Source organism: Lagenorhynchus albirostris, chromosome 8 (assembly GCF_949774975.1).
Source record: "Lagenorhynchus albirostris chromosome 8, mLagAlb1.1, whole genome shotgun sequence".
Classification (NCBI taxonomy): domain Eukaryota; kingdom Metazoa; phylum Chordata; class Mammalia; order Artiodactyla; family Delphinidae; genus Lagenorhynchus; species Lagenorhynchus albirostris.
In genome coordinates this window covers 77,895,287-77,915,008 of record NC_083102.1, presented here as the reverse complement: position 1 = coordinate 77,915,008, position 19,722 = coordinate 77,895,287, and the positions used below count along the sequence as shown (strand labels likewise).

At 36.3% G+C, this 19,722-nt stretch overlaps 1 protein-coding gene across 1 annotated transcript in view; it reads right to left on the bottom strand.

Moving 5' to 3' along the window:
* SEMA3D (semaphorin 3D) overlaps nt 1-19,722 on the bottom strand; it is a 135,306-nt gene that overhangs the window by 57,322 nt on the left and 58,262 nt on the right. Inside the window, exons 5-7 of the mRNA XM_060156160.1 lie at nt 17,547-17,666; nt 12,764-12,857; nt 10,017-10,145 (exon numbers count right to left, since the gene is read on the bottom strand). Coding sequence (XP_060012143.1) covers nt 10,017-10,145; nt 12,764-12,857; nt 17,547-17,666 — 343 coding nt within the window. The remainder of the gene's footprint in view (nt 1-10,016; nt 10,146-12,763; nt 12,858-17,546; nt 17,667-19,722) is intronic.

Below are 19,722 nucleotides of genomic sequence, written 5' to 3'. Positions count from 1 at the left end.
ACTGCATCAATGACAAGTCAATTTGGGTTACTAATGCCTTGTTTAAAAAGTACTGGACCTTTTAAGTCTTGGTTTTATATAACTGGGAGTTAATCAGGTAACAGATTTGTAATTGGGAGATACTAGTTCAGAAACAATCATTTTGATTAAAGCAAAGAAGACAAAGAGTGGTTATCGAGGAATGGAGGACTTCAATTAAGTAGAAAATACCAGATGCCTGAAAGAAAGCAAAGAGCACTCTTTAGGAAGCAGAAGCAGGAAACAAGAGAAGACAAAAAGTTTCCCCCAAAATAAATAAATATAATAAGTAGGAGGTGAAAAAAAATTAACATTGCCTTCTCTAGAGTTTTGACCAAGGCCCTGATTGCCGGATACTCCAGGAGTACTGACAACTATTCCCCTGCAAATGTAGAACAGTTGGTCAGTAGCCCAGTAAACAAGACTTCACAATAGACTCTTCAATAGAGAAAAGTTAATGTTTGATTCCAAGTGATGAGTAGTTCAGTCTTTATCATCCCAGCCTCTCTGGGTCAACCCTGGGTCTCTCATCCAGTCTATTCTCTGCTTAAATGGGAAACCTTAAGAGGAAAAGAGAGGCAGGAAATATGTGTATGATCTTTTTCCTTTTTGTTCTTTATTACTTCCCTGTTATTTCTCTGGAACTCAGAACTCCAGTGGATTTTTATGCCCTCAATAATCTCATTTTGATATGGTCCTAAATTACATAAAAATTAAATTTTAGAAAATCATACAGGATTTAAAAAAATTTCTTTTCTAATTAATCTTAAATTAGCAAGGTCCATTAACAATTCCACTCAAGGCTTTTTGTTTTTGTTTTTCCCTCCAGCCCCTCTTTTAAATTGTTTATACATCACTTAGTTTTGAATCCCTGAGCAAGGTTAAAATTCTTTTGTAGTCACAAATTAACACTTCTGATTTTTGACTTAAATATATCATGTTTTCTTAAAAAAAAAAACTCTCTGTGGAAATAAAATTTCCTACAAATGTAGCATTAGGATTTTAGCAAATTCATGAAAACAAAGAATATATCTAATTACTACTATATTCAGGGCACTTACAACAAGAAAAACTGCTAGGATAAAGAATACAAAAGTGAATAAGAACGGACTCTTCGCTTCAAACCAATTACAATCTGGATTAAGAAAATATTAACATATGGCCAAGATATGGCTAAGAAGAAGGCCCAGTCTTGATGTTTCCAACGACTTGAAAGGAGATTGCCAACAATGAGTAGAGAAAAAGACAACTGTGGGTTCCCACCGACACAGATCAGGCATTAATAATAATCTATAGCACATTTTTTGAATTTACAGACGCCTGAATTCAATGCCATTGACCTGGATGCAAATCTCCAGTGGCACTAGCATGTGAATTTTTAAAATATATAAATAAAAATAAAGAAATAAAACCTTATAGGTGATTCTTACAAGAATCTGAGTTTAAGAGTCACTGCCGTAGATTACCATTTCGTATATGGGAAAAGGACATAGACAAGACTCATTAACGCTAGGTCAGTAATGCAGATGTGTGTATGGACAGGAGGAGCGAAGACTGATAATAAATACAAATTCTTCATAATTAGAGTGGGACAAAAAAGGGATAAAACTGAAACTATACAGCAATTACAGGAATATGATTGCCTTGTTTTACCTTAACAAAGATATGAGCTTAAAATGGGGATGACACAAGTAGAATTTATCACAGCACTTAAATATTACCTAAGTAGAAGTTATCCACGGAGCACGATGACCCTTGTAATTTTAGTATCAGAACTACTTCGTGATTAAGTTGAATTTATACTTTTAAAAATAACATAGTGGTACAAAATTTGCAGTCTTCTCTCCCCAGAGAGAAAATAAGATCTCAGTTATTTGAAACAGAAAATCATTACAGGTAAAAAGGATTCCAGTGTGAGGGAGAGAGTTGCTTGTAAAGGTTTTCTCAGACACACCGATAGGAGAAGCAGTTCCGTGAACTGATTGGTGGTCTCTCATTTGCAGAGTTCGACAAGAGAAACATAGCTCTACAACACAGCAGAATGTACTCGGCCTAAAAGTTAAACAAATAAATACGGTAATACACAGTCTGTTGTAGAAATACACAGTCTGTTGTAGAAATACACAGAACAGCCCCACTTTGGCTACGTGAAACATTATCCAGGTGTTGTTGCCAGGTACTGCCGTTTGAAATGGTCAAAAGTTAGAGTATGACACCAGTCCCCATTCCAGGAATTTCATTATAATATCAGTGGGGCAAAATAGAATACTTTTCCAAGTTACATTTCTTTTCACTTTCAACTAATACATAACATAGACGTTCTTGTGTTTATTCAGTGACTGTTGGTTTTACTGGACTCTTTTTTAAATGTTGGTTCTTTTTCAAGTACTATAAGGAAATTATTCTGGAGTACTGTAAGAAAATTAAATGGTAGAAGTGTTTAAGCCAAATATTTATTATGTGAAGGAATCTAATTATGAAAAAAAGAGTATCCCATAGTACTCTATTCTGTGATTTAAATAATAAGTAATTTTATATCCCATAGAACTCTATTCTGTGATTTAAATAATAAGTAACTTTGAGTTAAAAATAAATACTTGTTTCAAGAATAGAGAGTTTTCTTTCTTCCAGACTCAACTGTGGTCCTGTGTCTTAGAACACTGATGTTAGTATTTTATGGTAGAAACTCCTTTTTGACTTGCTGCCAAGTTTGTGTAAAAATAGATATCATTTCATCAGTATATGACATGCACAGTTGAATTAAGTAATTTAAAATCATACCAAGGGACACCTGGGCTTTATTTATAGCACATTTTTCCCCTGTGGCATTTGAAACACACGCCTTAATAGGGATGGAGTTTGAAATCGTGCATTTTCACAAATGAACTTTTAGCATGAAACCAGGAGACACTGCCAAATGAAAATGGCATAAATCCTCATGGCCTGAAATGCACATCACTTTCATTTCTGCTTAAGAACCTCTTTTCACCCAGATGAGCACACCTATACCATGACTTAATACATAGTGAGTTCCTTACTTTCCTTTATTTCTTCTTGTAATATCTTTTTCCTACCACTTTTGAAAAATGTTACCCTTCTCTGTGGAAGAAGAATTTATAGACAACAGTACTCCAAGAGAAACTTCAAATGAAAACTGCCTCCACATGTTAGAAATGAAAATTTGAAACAAAAGTTCTCATCTACTCCAGGAAAGAAAACAAAAACATATGCATCTGAGGCATCATTACTTGTTTTCATTTTCCAAATGGTCATACTTCTTAGTTTTATCCCCAAATTCTCATAAAAGCTCAACTGTGTTTGAGTAACCGCTCTGACATGTATCTGTATTCCCATTTCCTGCTATGTTCTACGATTAAGCTGATAAAGAAAAGTGTGGAACTATCTAAGTCTTCGTCTAAAACTGCCATCAGACTTCATCTCTGCAATTTTTCTCTCTCCTGGTGAGGTATTTAATAGGTGGGTTAATTTCTCAAAGAAGAAATCAAGATTCATACTTCTATGTCTTTTGGCACTGGATTAGACAAAGTCCCACAGAAAGTCTGACAAGGATCCTAGGACTGGTAACTGAAGAGATTAGCTGATCTCACTGGTTAAATCCAGACAGGGCAAAGAACAAAATAGGGCATACACACAAGCATCAAAGATTTTAAACTGCCTAAGCGGTTCAGCGATAAAAATGATTCATGTAGAATCATATTTTTTAAAAGGTTAATTATTTAAAACCTGCCATCTTAAGAGTTAAATACTCAATTGCAAATTTAATTTAATTTTTGTATTCCACTCAATCTAAACATATCTGTTTACAAGAGTTTATTACAGACATGTAAAAGTAGGGGTTTTAACTAAAAATCAAAGTACAGAAAGCAAAATTTAACAGAAAAAAATTCTCAAACTGTCTAACCGGAAATAAATAATACAATGATGGAATAATATGTATAGGAGAAATTAATTAGACATTGACCCCATTATTTGAAATATCAAGTATCTGTCAGTTGTTTCAACCTGGCAATAACTGTACAAAATCCAGGAGTGAGCTTCACATCTACATGGTACAGTAAAGAAAATTTACATCTGTTGCGTTATGTGATTGTGGATTGCACTGTGATATGTATTATACTGCGTGATTATGCTCTTGTACATAATTAATAAAAAGTACACTTCAGACCAGTGCTGTCCAACAGAAATTTCTGTGAAGATGGAAATGTTTTATATCTGTGCTGTCCAATAGCCTCTAGACCATGTGGCTTTTGAGCACTTGAAATATAATTAGTGTGACTAAGAAACCAAATTTTAAGTTTATTTCATTTTTCTTAATTTAAATTTAAATAGCCACATGTGGCTAGTGTCTACCACAATGGACAGTGCAGCTTTACAGCAAGTAGCCTGCATCAGCTACTGTGCTGTGTCAGGTCCAGTTTAAGGAAGAAACAGAGCCTTTACCCCCATAACTACCACTAAAATGGCAGTCAAGCTCCCAGATGCAGGAGACATGATATGATACTCTCGTCAGAAGTTTGGTATTGTAATGGAAGGATGGGTCTGGCAGTTAGGAGACCTGAACATGTCCCTTCTTCATACTGAGTCTCAATTTGTGGAATGTAAGGTTGAATAAGATAATGTCTAATATTCCCCAAATCACCACAGTTCCTTTAGCAATCACTGCTTTTTGTCTCCCCACATTCCTGACACTAGCCAGATGACCTATTTGACCTCTATCTTTGGACCCTAGGCTGACTATATCTGGAAAATGGCCACTTCTCAGAATGGAGAAGAGAAACGCTCCCCCCAAAAGCCAATCTTTTCCCTTAGCATGTGGGGTACTTCCTCATAACAATCTCATGTAGTTTCTATTATTTCTCCCTTGCTTTGCCCTAGTTTCCATGGACCAAGAAGCTCCTGACTGACTGGGCCTCCTGAAGCATCATGCTATTCTGATTCTGGCCAGCCCATCCCTCAGCAAATGTTCCCAATAACTACAGCTGACTGGCTAGGTCTTCCACATTGATTGCCTAACCACACTTTCTCTGTCTGCCACGGTCTCCGTATGCAGACCCACATCCTCAGTTTGTTGTTGCCCAAAATGGCATCGTGATGTGGACCCTATCTGTAGTGAGGCTGCAAGAGCAGAGGATGGGTAATCACATTAACAGGATTTAGGTTGATGGACTGTATCATACAATGAGAAGAATAAAGTGTGTAGAGCTAGAGAGACATACCTGAGTTTCGATCTCACTTCCAATAACTGTTTAACCAGGGACTATTTATCTGACTTCTAATCTATCCCCAACTATTAAGTGGAAATAGTAATTCTCTCAAAATTATACCACTAAATAAGATAATACTTTAAAAGTGCCTAATACAGTGACTAGGAAGGATGCTATATAAAATAAATTTGAAGCAGAAGAGACCAGACATAGGGAAATGAGTTAACAAATAATAAAATTGTAGCAGTAAACCAGAGACAAGGTGATGGAGACCTAAAGAAAGATGGTGGCCATAGAAAGAACAAGGTCAACAGATATTCTGAAGGAAATAAAGGCTCTTTGTGACAGATTAGATAAAGGGAGATAAAGGAGAGGAAGAAATTAAAGATAACTTCAAGGTAACTGAGTGGATGAAGTTAAGAAACTTAAGATAGATAAAAATCAGGAAACAGGTATTGAAGGGCAGGTTAGAAAGGGGAAACAAGATAATTTTCAGTTAGACTCACAGGATTTTAGATCCAATTAGTCTTTTATATATCTATATTTATATATCTATTTGAAGAAACTAAAGCAAAAGATCACTAGACAACTTGTATAAATCTCAAAGCACTTTAGTAGTACAATCAAGGCCAAGGCTTAGATATCTTTACTCCCATATTAAGCAACTAGTTCCTTTTGTTTAATCTGAGATGACAATGTAAGACATAGAAATAAATATTGTTAAGGTCACTTAGTTACAGGAAAAGGTTGGAAATACAGTTTTAGGAAACAAGAACACAGAAAACTATTAGAATGGATGAGCTCACAGAATTATGAAATGGAGAGAGAGAGAAGGAAAAGGTGGTCTGTACTTAAAAATGCTAAGTAGATATCAGAGAATCAGAGCATCCGGAGCTTTAATCCCACCGTGCTACCTCTCTCACCTTCAGGAATAACAATAATGATGGTGATGATAATATTGACACTGAATTGCTTTTACAATTACCTTCCATCAGACTCCCCTATAAGATTTAATTCTTGTAACACCCTGGGAACAGATACTATTATTATGCCAAGTTTTTAGACAAAGAATTTAAATGCACAGAAGGGTCTGACCAAGGTCACAAATAAGTGAGAGTCAGGATTTAAACTTAGGTAATTAAGTTCCACAAAAAAGAGCTGTAATGTTTGTCTAAATTGGGACACTTCAGAGAGTTAAAGAACAGCAAAGGTAAACTGGAAATGTCCAGGGCAGACCAGGTTATATGGTCCCTCTGGTTATTAACCACTAAGCAATCTGTCTTAAATGTCCTACAACCATAAATACTAGGTCTCCTAATTCTTAATCATTTGCCTGCATTCAATCCACTGAGACTTCTACTGTATATCCTGCCTCCCTCCTTCAGTTTCTTCCTTTCTACTGACTTCTTTCATTGCAAAGTTTTCCCAGTACCCAAAATCTTCTCTTGAATTTTTCCTCATATCCTGGGACTCTTCTATTCCCAAACAGATATCTTCTCTTTCCATTACTTGTTGCTGTATATTCTCATGTCCACCTCCACTGCCACTACCTTTGTTCCTGTCCCACCCACAATTTCCTGTTTTTGGTGCAATGTCCCCTTCTCTCTCTGTCCTCCTTCTCCTTTAGTTTTCCCTTCCTGCTATTATCAGTTACCTCTATAAACAACAGAGATCTAATTTTCTGGTTAAAATTAGGGAATTGGTGAAGGGGGGTCCAAAAGGTACAAATTTCAAGTTACAAAATAAATAAGTCCTGGGGATGTAATGTACATCATGGTGACTATAATTAATAACGGTGTATTGAATATTTGAAAGTTGCTAAGAGAGTAGATCTTAAAAGTTCTCATCACAAGAAAAGAATTCTATGACTATATGTGGTGATGGAAGTTAACTAGACTTACTGTGGTGACCATTTTGCAATATATACAAGTATCAAATCATGTTGTACACCTGAAACTAATACAATGTTATATGTCAATTATCCCTTACAAAAAAAAGACACACAAAAAAGAATTAAATACATTAACAGATGAATGGCTAAAGAAGACATGGTAAATATATACAATGGAATATTAGCCATAAAAAAGAATGAAATAATGTCATTTGCAGCAAGGTGGATGCACCATAGAGATTATCATACTAAGCGAAGTAAGTCAGAAAGAGAAAGACAAATACCATATGATATCACTTATATGTGGAATCTAAAGTATGACACAAATGATCATATCCATGAAACAGAAATAGACTCCAAGACATAGAGAACAGACCCCTGGTTGCCAAGACGGAGGAGAGATGGGGGAGAAAAGGACTGGGAGTTTGGGATCAGCAGATGCAAACCAGTATATATAGGATGGATAAATGACAAGGTCCTACTGTATAGCACAGGAAACTACATTCGATATCCTGTGATAAAGTGTAATGGAAAAGAATATGAAAAAGAATATATATATATATATATATATAAAATAACTGAGTCATTTTGCTATACAGCAGAAATTAACACAACACTGTAAATTAATTATACCTCAATAAAATAAAAATAAAGAATTAAATAATAGATAACTTCACAGTAGTTTCAGGAAAATATTTACAGCTTTCTGGCTCCATCACCCACTCTCCTACTATGCTCCAGGCATTCATCATCCATGAGGTCAGTGACCCTCCCGTATAATCTCAGCAGGCCCAGTGGACAGAAGAGCATTCAGTATGCCACAGGCCCTTAAAAGTTGTTTATTAAGAGAATGCTAAACCAGCACAAAGGTTTCTTACTTTGTAATTCTCTTCACACAGCACTAAGAACAGTATGTTAGGCAAATAATAGTTGAATAAATATTTCCCGCATTTACTGTTTTAGCAATACTGTTGACTTCTTTTGGACATGTCACAGGTAAGGAAAAAATAGACTAATCTCTTAAATGAGTGGCAACATGATGATGTTTGCCATCCCAAGCCTGGGAAATGCAATCTATACTTCATTTTAAAGCCATAATATCAGGACTTCCCTGGTGGCACAGTGGCTAAAAATCTGCCTGCCAACGCAGGGGACACAGGTTTGAGCTCTGGTCCAGGAAGATCCCACACGCCGCGGAGCAACTAAGCCCGTGCGCCACAACTACTGAGCCTGCACTCTAGAGCTCGTGAGCCACAACTACTGCAGTTCGTGCACCTAGAGCCCATGCTTCGCGGCGAGAGAAGCCACCACAGTGAGAAGCCCGCGCACCACGACGAAGAGTAGCCCCCGCTCACCGCAACGAGAGGACGCCCGCCCACAGCAACGAAGACCCAATGCAGCCAAAATAAATAAATAAATAATAAATTAATTAAGAAAGAAGAGTGAACGTTCTTCAAAACAGCAAACTCTTTTAAAAAATAAAATAAATCCATAATATCTTGTTACCTAAACAGATAGCTAAGCTTTTCTACTGGTAAAATCTATGGAGTCACTCTCAAACCAAGTAATTCCCACGAAACCTTCACAATATTCACAAGATCAGCCTGCCTTGCACAAGTGTTAAGAAGTGAACAGTAATCACTTAGTTGGGGATATTCTAAATTTGTTTACTCTGTTAATAGGGTTCTCTTTTGGTCAACAGAGATCACACTGTTGTGTAAACAAATGGATCTGGAGTGTTTGACTAAAGAAATGTTTTAGAAGTGTTTTTCCCTTTTGTTTATGTTGTCACTGCTTGAATGATACTGAGAGATACAGAGATAGCCCCTAGGAAATCTCTACCCAGGCCTCCTCCACTAAAACCCAATATTTATAGCGGGAATGAGAAATGCTGTGTGCCATGCGGTGAAATAAATTCCTATGTTAATCAGAAAACTTTAAAAAATCATGATAAAACCTGACCTGTTGTAAAGCAGTGGGGCAAAAGAAAAAAAAAAAGGCTTTCACTATTCCTTCCATTAAATAAATTCATTTAGGAAGTCTTTTTGTTGTTGTTGAAAATTTGGAATACTGTATGACTGCTAAACACAAAAGTAATCAGACAAACTCATGTCAATATCAATATGCTTAAATTTTTGGAGGGACATGTTTTAACCAAAATAGAAATTATTTTTTAAATAAAAGAAGTTAGCATTACAATAACCCCTTTCTATTATGCTCACAGACAGTATTTGGCTTAGTCATTAAAAAACAGATAGCAGGAGAAAGATTGCCAACTTGAACCCCAGCTCTGCAACTGACAAGTTGTAAGACCTTGACCAAATTACTCCACTTCTCTCTACCTCAGTTTATTCATCTTTAAAAAGCACAGGGCTTCCCTGGTGGCGCAGTGGTTGAGAGTCCGCCTGCCAATGCAGGGGACGCGGGTTCGTGCCCAGGTCCAGGAAGATCCCACATGCTGCAGAGCGGCTGGGCCCATGAGCCACAGCCGCTGAGCCTGCATGTCCGGAGCCTGTGCTCCGCAACGGGAGAGGCCACAACAGTGAGAGGCACGCGTACAGCAAAAAAAAAAAAAAAAAAAAAAAAGCACATAATAATAATAACACATCTCTCATATTACATCATTGTGAATATTTTAAAAAAATCAAGTAGCGCATGGAACAATGTCAAGGACAATAGCACACGCACACAATAAATGTCAACTGTTGTTATTATATACACAGTACGTTCTGGAGATTTGTCGAACGCACTGAGGAACTATTTCAAATGTATTTTATATGTTGAGCTAAATCACTTCCAAAACACATCTGAATGAATAATCATGAGTTTCTTATCTACCCAAAAGCAAAGGCAAAACGATCAAAAGTGTGAAAATCACTAACCATTGAGCCAGTGGTGCTCCGAAATATCAGTTCTGATGTAATGGTGGTCGTGAGTAGGCCCAAGGGACCGCGTGAATGCAGTGTCCTTGCCAAGGAAATCAGAAGCTGTTCCAGAGTAGAGGTACTCATCTGCAAGGGCGAAACGAATACTCAGGACTTCTAAGAGTTTACCAGCAGACACTACTGACAATAGGCTAATTTCACAGCATGAAACCAATGATGTCTATTGCTTAACATCAGAAATATATTGTTTCATAAATTTCCCCTTCAGATTTTGAAAAATCTGCTTAGTTGAAGAAAAGATAACTCAGTGAACTTTGGTAAGCCGATGCTAACTACTACTTGAATATAAAAAAGGCCGGTGTCTTCTGAATTAATAATTGCACATGCATTTAGCTTCTGTTATGAATAAGTTCCTCTTCTTTCCCTTCTCCCCACAAATAATTCAAGGACATATCATAATTAGGAGTCTCTCTTTGTAATAACGCAAAAAAAAAATTTAGAAAGTAAACGCCATAATGAGGAATGAATTGTGTAATTAGTATTTACTTAACCGACACAACCTCAGTGACCACAACTTTTCTTTGCCTAACCTCTGCTGAAAGGGAGCTTTCAGCACTGAAGTCATACTTTGTAATTATAACATGTTGCATTCCTTGTAGCTAATCATGTCTCTAATAGCTCTGATAAACAGGCATTTCTGAAAAAGGAAAGATGTTGCCATTACTGCATACCAAACTTCTCTGTCCTGTTATTTATGTAAAGTGAATATCCATGTTTACCAGAGACAGAAGGAGAGAGAGAGAAGAGAAGAAAAGAGGAGAAAGGGGGTGAGAGAGGTAGAAAGAGGTGGAGAAGGGGGAGGAGGGAGGAAAGAAATGAGGAAGAAGGGAAAGGGGAGGAGAGGAAGATGGGGGAGAGGAGAGGAAGAAAGGATAGAAGGGAGAGGAGGGGGGAGAAAAGGATGGGGGTTGGAAAAGAGGGGAATGGTGGTCCATGTTCCCTAATGCTGGTTAGCATGTAGTGGGAGAGCGGCCTGAGGCAGGAAGAATACGGTCCCTACAATAGCATGCATTACCCCTTTGAGAGCTAAGCCTCTGTTTCAAGAAATCTTTATATTCAACTACTTGGGGTTACACTTAATAGACTAAAATTTAAAAAACAGCTAATCTCTACAGAGCATTTAGATTTTTTAAATGCCTAAATAGAAGAACAACTACAGACACTGTTTTATCACTAAAGTTCAATTTTCCTCAGAAACATATCTTGAAAATTCTGCCTTTGCATAAGTGATTCAGATACTTTCAAAATCCTCCGATTACATCCACTGAAATAAGACTTTTCCTGAACTACCTGAGACAACCAACCTAAATACTCATGACAATAGTCGACTTTCAAAAGGGGGAAACACACACACATACATATAAAAGAGAGAACCCCCCCCCCAAAAAAGAGAGAAATCCAGTTATGTAAAGTAAATGTAGACATGGTACTGATTCCATCTCTTAAGTATATATGGTGGAAGGCAGTATTTCATTGTGGGGCAAGTTTTAAAAAGTAGAAGAATAACAATAACAACATCAATAAAGACATTATGAAAAAAGTTTGGTAAGAATAAAGGAAACACACCATCAATTTGAAACATAAAACTACAAATATTCAAACATTTTGCCAGAAAAAATGGTGTATTTCAACATAAAAGTTGGATCTGTGTATCCAGACTTTAAAACTGTCTTCTTTGTATTTAAATTACTCAGGGGTTCCTACGAGGGGTCACCAACACCTACAATCTATTGTTTTTTATTAAGGGTGTGTCAACCCCACTTGACAGATCAGAATCACAAATCATCAATCTCATTTTCTGAGGATAATGACTGAACATTAGTCACATAATTTTCAAAAAACACACACACTTTCACTTCAAAGGAAGAGCATTAGTTCTCGCTAAGTGAAAATTAAAATGTCATGGGGCGTCACTCTGATAGTCTATTCAGACATCTGATGGACAAGTTAAATAAAAAGAGACTGAAGTCATGAACCAAACCAAGACAAAAGAAGTCCTTATAATGGTTGAAATTCAGAGGTCATGCCGACATTCCTCAGAAAAGACTTCAGACCACACAGTACTGCCTTCTTTAAACAGGACAGTCCTCCCATAAGAGAATTTAAGATGTATACAAAGCAAGAAAAGACTGAATGTGCTAGCAAAAATTTCACATTGCCATTAATGTAATCAGGTTATGGTGAAACTGGGGTGAGAGGTGTTATACCATTCTTTTATCTGCATTCTACAGTTTGATTTATTTGTTTTATTCATTTATCCACTTACGTCTTATTATTAATCCCCACACTCACATCTTCAACATATTTTGTAACATATTATGTCCAAGGAATTGCTCAATTTAACTGCCTTAGTGAACCAAATGGGGCATCGCTAAAGATAAGAAAATCTGGGACAGCTACATGTAGAATTATAGCACAATTGCGTGTGTGTCATTTGTATTAAAAAGAATTCAACCTGAAGTTCATTTAAAATGTAACTGTGCTGACGTTAGGGATTACTGGAGCCTCACTTTATGGATAAGGAGCTAAGTATAGAGAGACATGACACTAAAAAACTACAACCAAACAGCCAGTGGACGGTTAATCCAAAATAATCTTTAACTCATTGAGAAAATGTGGTTGAATCGACACACACCTTTTTAGAAAAACACCTAAAAGCTAGAACTATCCATCACGGATCTTACCTGTCATTACTGAAGCAAAAGGCTGCTGAGGATCAAAAGGACATTTCAGTCTGCCAGACTCCAAATGATGTGTGTCTAGTTTGAACATAACTTCCTGTTATGAGAAATATTAACACAAGTGAGATTTTTAAAAAAATATCCGAATCAGCAAGAACATAGGAGATAAGAACGAAATTCTAATTCATTAATTCAACAGAAACTGAGCATATAGCACGCACATCATGCTGTGCTTCTTAACTCTTCCACAAATATTATTTCTAGCAAGACTCAGTTCCCATGTTTTGGTCTCCCTTTGCCCAAAGTAATGATGATAATAATGAATGAATTTTTCAACCGGAAGTAGCAATATCCTCATCGATTCATTTAGCCTGGACCACTATCATAATCGAAATCACCATCAAACACTCCTACTTCTTAAGCCTAATAACTAATTTATTGAGCCTAATAAGCCAAGTTCCTCCTCTAAGGAATAAATTTACTATAATAATTATACTTTCATAACTATTATGGTCTATCTACCTCAGCATCTACAACTATACCAAATTACTGAAGCTTCGTGATATTTTGTAATTTTAGTGACTTAAAAGCGTTGTAAGGCAGGCAGTTCATTTTCAGAGCTGTTGATACATGTGGGCAAAAAAAATCCTGTTGTAGTATTTTCACTATTACGAAAACACTATGCACGTTAAAGCCACATAGTTATTTTGGCTGAAACATCTATTTTTATAATAGTGGCCACAGACAGAATGGCATTGGCAGACTTTTAACATTCAGGGAAAAAAAACATCTTAAGTTGAACTTTCCAAGAAAAATATGAATGTATAATGAATATGGCCCCATGAGCTTGAGTGTTTCATAACAATGACAACACTGTCATCCAGCAAAAGACTGATGACTCAGGCTGCAAATGTACTAGTTAGAGAAATTCAGCATTTCAGATATTCTCTCTAGATGGCATATCTACAGTTATATCAGAGCACACATGCAATTAAAAGGGATCATTCAGTGCCACTTACCTAGAAAGCAAGTAAAGAAGCAAAAGGGATAGAGGAAATATTTGGATTATTATTATTGTATGATGTGTCATTTCAGATCTTTTTCTTATTAACAGGATCAACAGTAATTACCGCCTTATTAAAAAATAGTAATACCAATTTAAATAGCATGATTAACATTTGCCATTTTATAGTTTTAAGTAAATACACTTTAATACTAAAAGTAATGGTACTTAACAATTAATACATACTAACCATGGGCCAGGAACTTGATGTACATTGTCTCATTGAATCTTCACCACTAACCTCAAGAGGTAGCTACTTTAATTCCAGCTTTACAAGAGGAATATTGAGCATAAAAGGGGGTAAGTATCTTGTTCAGCATCACATAGTGAATAAGAGGCAAAGCAGTAGCTTGAACTCAGGGCTGTCTCCAAAGTTCATGTTCTTAACTAATCTAGTCTCAGGATTTCAAACTCATGGATTTAGAAATGTGTTGAAATTAATGTATAGACTCACCATGACCATGTAACATGATCAAGCCCAAGTATGTTTAGTTAGAACAGTTCAGCTAATGACAAGTTGTGATAGTGGCGCCTAGGCATGCAAAATGTCCAGTGAGAACACATTTAGGGCATGTTTCCCAACTGTGGATGGGGCTAGAGATATGTCAGGGAAAAACACCTACAGATCACGGCTCTTAAGAATGTTTAAATATTAAGGGCACATTATTCGCCACAGGTCAAACAGAACTGTTGACTCTAGAGCCTATAATGGGACGTTGTAAAGGGAAAAAGTAAACTGAATCCTGGTGTGCCAGAAGATTACAGTGGAAAAAAAGCTAAAAAAGCTAAAAAAGAAAAGCCAAGAAAACATCTGGGAGAATGTCATAGTTGGTACAAAGTCCTAGATAAACCCTTATAATTGTACAGACTTCTGTTGTCAAAACGCAGCATTTCATTAAATTCTCAAGATAAGCCCATAGAATTGGTATTTGCGGAGGCTAAGGACAAGGTCTCCCTTATAATCTCCTGGAGAAAGGAGACAGCAGGAAAGCAAGTTTCCTTGAGCCAGAGTCAAGGATACCAACAGGAAAATGATGTAAAAAAATAATGGCTGATTAAATGGACTTCCTGAGATAAACTGAATGACATGACACTTTTTTTGAGACAACTTCAATTTTATAAGATTTTCCCCATTAAATGCCTTAAGCCTAATTAATCATGCAAAAAAGTACCTGTCTAAACTGCACACAGAGAAATACTGTGGAAGTAAAGACGTAAGAAGATAAGAATAGGAAATGTTTAACTATCACATTAGGAAAAATTATTATTAATATTATTAATACTATTAATATTTAAATATGAGATTTGCAGCAGAAGGGAGATTCCAGAGGAAAGAACATACTTCCAATCTAATTATTAAACAACTATCAGGCACCCCCAGTATTGCAGAGTAGATACATAGGTAGATAGATAGATAGATAGATAGAGACTGCAGACACTATTCTGAAATAAAGTTTATATACATACTTTTGAAATACTTGTCTCTGCCTTTCTGTGTTCTTGTTGCCTAATACGGCTGCAAATTAAGTGACTGGAATAGAGCAAGGGCTATACCGAAGCCTATGCACAATCATTTTCTCATTTTATTCTTAAAATAACTCTGAGTTACTATTATTATTGTCATCATTTTGCTGAATAAACAGAAGCTTAGAGAGTTTATGCAGAAGACCGTGGAGCCATGGTAAACGATCCGAGCCATAATTCAAACTCTGGCTCCTCATGTTTAGCTCTTAGTTGTTGTCAACAGCCCTGACTTCTATCCTGAAATCCGAATCCAACCGCCCACTTGGTATGACCTACGGAACATTTCTCAAATGCAGAATGTACAAAACTAACTCACGATTTCCCCCACAAATCTGTTACTCTTCTCATCTCAACAAATAACACTCCTCTCCAACTCACTGCCAAAGATAGAAATCTGGGATTTATTTTAGCTGTTTCCTCTTTCTTCCCGTTGCCCCAGGCACACAAAACAGTGGTCCCCAGGAAGAGGGCTTCGCACACTTCTCTCCTCCATCCCTGTTATCTGTTGCTCTTCCCTGTTCCCAGCCACCTGAGAAGCAATCTTATCTATTTGAAGATGGAGGTGCCTTCCCTCTGAATGGACAGTGAATCCTGGGACTAATAATTTATTTTAGAAGAGAACGATCTTCAAGCAGGGCTGCCATACAATTACCTGTACTCCTGACTAGTGGAAAACTCACAAGGCTCAATATCCCTGTTCACTCATAATTGTCTTATTCACAGAACTTGTAAATCTGACTGCCCCTGGGCTTTCTGACAGTCTCAAGCTAAGTAATTAGCTCCTGCTATATTCCCTTTCAGCATTTGTGACTTTTAGGAGTTAATGAACACTATTTGCATCCCTCAGCAGGTTGTGAGTTTGGCTTTTAGCCCCAGGCCTCAAAACACATCCAAGATGTGGGGCTATCTCATGTAATTGCAGCCTATGCTATAAGCCACTGTTACATATTACCCTTCATCAAAGCTAGGCAAGAGAACATTACACTGGCAACAAAGTATGATGGATTCAAGTTGCCAAGTCTCCTAGTGGTTCAGAGATTTAACTATCAGGGTTGCTTTACTTTCAAACCATTGAGTCTGGGCTGGTTAGACAAGTTGGTTAGAGAGAAAAATTTATCCAGCCACAGTTGTGGGTTTGATCTCTGCTTGAATCAGTTAAATCAGTGTAAAGAAACCTGTACCATGAGCCCAGACTTTACTTTCAAACACACAGCCAGTTACCCTGCAAATATGTGTGGTTATTCACAAGAAGTATATACATAAACATAAGGATGACAGTATAACCCATCAACCCACACAAAGGAATGATTTAGAGGACATATTCTAAAGCTCAGTTGGGCATGCTTGCTCTAGCGATAGACTACTTTGGTTCAATTCCTTGCTAGGCCATTTATTAGTTGGGTGACTTAGGCATGGTTTTTCATTCTACTGAGACTCAGTTTTTACTAACTTGCAAACTGGAAGTTATTAAGGTACCAACTTCATTAACAGTGTTGTGAAATTACAAAAACAATCCATGTAAAGTGCCTGGCACAGTCCATGACACAAAGAAAGTACTCTAACGTGTTAGTTGTTGATATTATTGTAACCTGCATGTTTCTCATTTATTGAAATGCTCATTGATTGCTGGAATACATTACTCCCAATTAATACATCCCACATTTCCACTATGTCACTTTGGTCTGGCAGAAATAATAAGTCCAGTGTGATAACAACTATCCACACAATTTTAAGAAAATCATTAAAATTATCTGTATTTAGTGTCTACTATTCTAAACATAAGTAACAGGTCAAATTTGTTGGATGGGAAAAATTAAATTATTTATAAGATATCATTCCGTTGCGAGGTCTTATGGGAAATAAATTTTTACCAACCGCAACATACTAAATAGATTTAGTTATAAAGGAAACTCAAGAGAAAATAAAGCTGTACATAGAGCCTAGAAAACAAGCACTTTCAACACTGTATACCATTTATTTTAATCATATCACTAAAAAATCTTTTAATGAAGAAATTTTTATTAGGTGGATAAAGTGTACAATCAAAATGGCAATCCATAAAGTGGTTTGGAATATAAGTTCTTATTCAGTTCACACAGAATACGATTCAATCTTTATATTCAGGTCTAACTATTTTATGTCATAGGCATTAAGTAACAAGTTATTATAATTGTTTTTGTGCTATTTCATTATATTTACCTCCTTGTAGATTCCAAGATCAATATATCCACATATTGGATGAAATGCTCCAGTTCCACACACATAAACATGAGTTTTGTTATAGGGTTGAAGTACCCGGATGAAATTTGCACATTCTGTCTATTGGGCATAAAAAAATAAAAGCATTAGCATACAATTCAGGTATTTGAAAGATTATCATTCATACCACCTGTTTCCCAAGTAGATTAATTATCAAAAATAAATACTAAAATAAAAAAGACTTATGAGAAATGTTTAACACCTGACTTAGCAAAGGAGGCAAAACAAATTAGAAACTATGGCTTTAATGAGTGACTGAAGTTTTTTTGAATAAGGTTTTGAACTAATCACAGTGCTAGAATGCACATCTCTATAGTGGGACTCAATGGGGCCTAGAGAATGAACATAATGTGAATGAGGTATCCATACTTTCTTTCAAGGATTTCCTACAGAACCAAACCCATCATGCTCTGATGTTCCCACATTGTCTATCCCATATAGAACCTACTGTGTGCAACTTCAACTGTCTCAGCTACGCTAAACAAAACACTCAACACATATGTGTCTTCCTATATATTAGCCCGTTCTTATTTTCCGGAATTGCCTACCACTTTATTTCCATTTATTTTCAATGTTACAGAGCCTTTAAGACTTACCTTAATTCCTGCTTATTTCAAGAATCTCTTCTGTTTTTTCCATAAATATTTTTTTACACCAAGTCAAAATTTTAAGAGACGTATTTCTGCCTCTTTTGCAAATGTTTAGGCCTAAAAATATTTCTTTCCAATGTATATCTTTATAACTTAATTATTTTCTATCCCCCAATTACTTGTAAATAGTGACTCAATTTTTCAGAGTAGTCATTCTTGTTATTATATATTATTTTCAATTCATCTTCTGTAAGTCATCCCTTCTCTTTACATAATTAATGGCAATAATTTGTTAACCATGGCTTCATGATTCCTGGGCCCAAAGACTCCTGAGGAAACACTGGGCAGTAGTCTACTTTTATTCTAGATCAACTTTACCCAGGAGGTGGGCAGGTGTTTACTAAGGAGGTTGGAAATCTACGAAACGACTGAGATTCAGAGAAAAAGTCCATTTTCTCTCTGCCTGAGTGGCCACGGGTCCTTCACCTGTCAGGTCACTGTTGTTGTTAGGGTCGTTAGGAGGAGGGTATTAAAAAATAAAAAAGATAATGACCTAACTGGTAGGATGATTTTTAAAATTAAGTAAAATTTTTAAAAGGCAGACAACAACTTAGCTGATAGGATTATGATTGTTATGTGGACTAAATTAAAGAATATAACATTTAATAATTGTTTATCACTTACTCTGATTTTGATCTATACAGAATAATCAATATCCCAGTGGCTGTTCTGATTTTAGAATGAATAGCTATGTCTCCATATCTGTGGTACAGAGTTTCTAGTACCTAGTTCTTCCTCTGTCCAGCTAGCCTGGCAATCTTATGTCTCAAGAATTTGTAGATCCCAGTGAATAAAATCTGCACATTCTACTACAGAAAAATGTTATAAAGAACTAACTTATTGAGTTTTCTGCTCTCTGCTTCCTTATAAACAAAGAAGTTGCTTAAGACTATATGAAAGGACAGTTCCAACCCCTCAGTTAACCACGCAAGGGAAGGATGTTTCTTTATCAGGTAGGAAGAGTGGGCACTTTGTAACAGCAGAAGGGCCACTGCATATGGTTACACAGGTTGTATGCTGTGAAAAAAGTCCTATCTGAGGAAGTGCAAATCACACTGCAGACATCTTTGTTACCTTGAATATTTTCATATGTTTAGTATATGTTCTCATATAATTATTATATGTAGCCTCCTAAGAAAGGAAAATTTTATATTCATTAAGACAATTTTCTGTCAGATAATCTTACTTAACAAAATCATATTCTGTGTTTTCCACCCTTCCATCAAGGTGTTTGATGAAGAGAATTTATTTTCTATTGACACAAAGGCACCACAGAGAACTAGCTTCATGTTCTTTTACATCATGCTAGACAATCGCAAATGAAAACCTAATTCAGAGAGTAAATATGCCCTACTAATGGTTTTGAACGAATGACACAGTAATATGAGATAAGCCAAGGCAAAAAAAAGAGGAAAAATATATGCAATCAGCAGATAAATTGCAATGAGGGCTTCACTGCTAGGGTA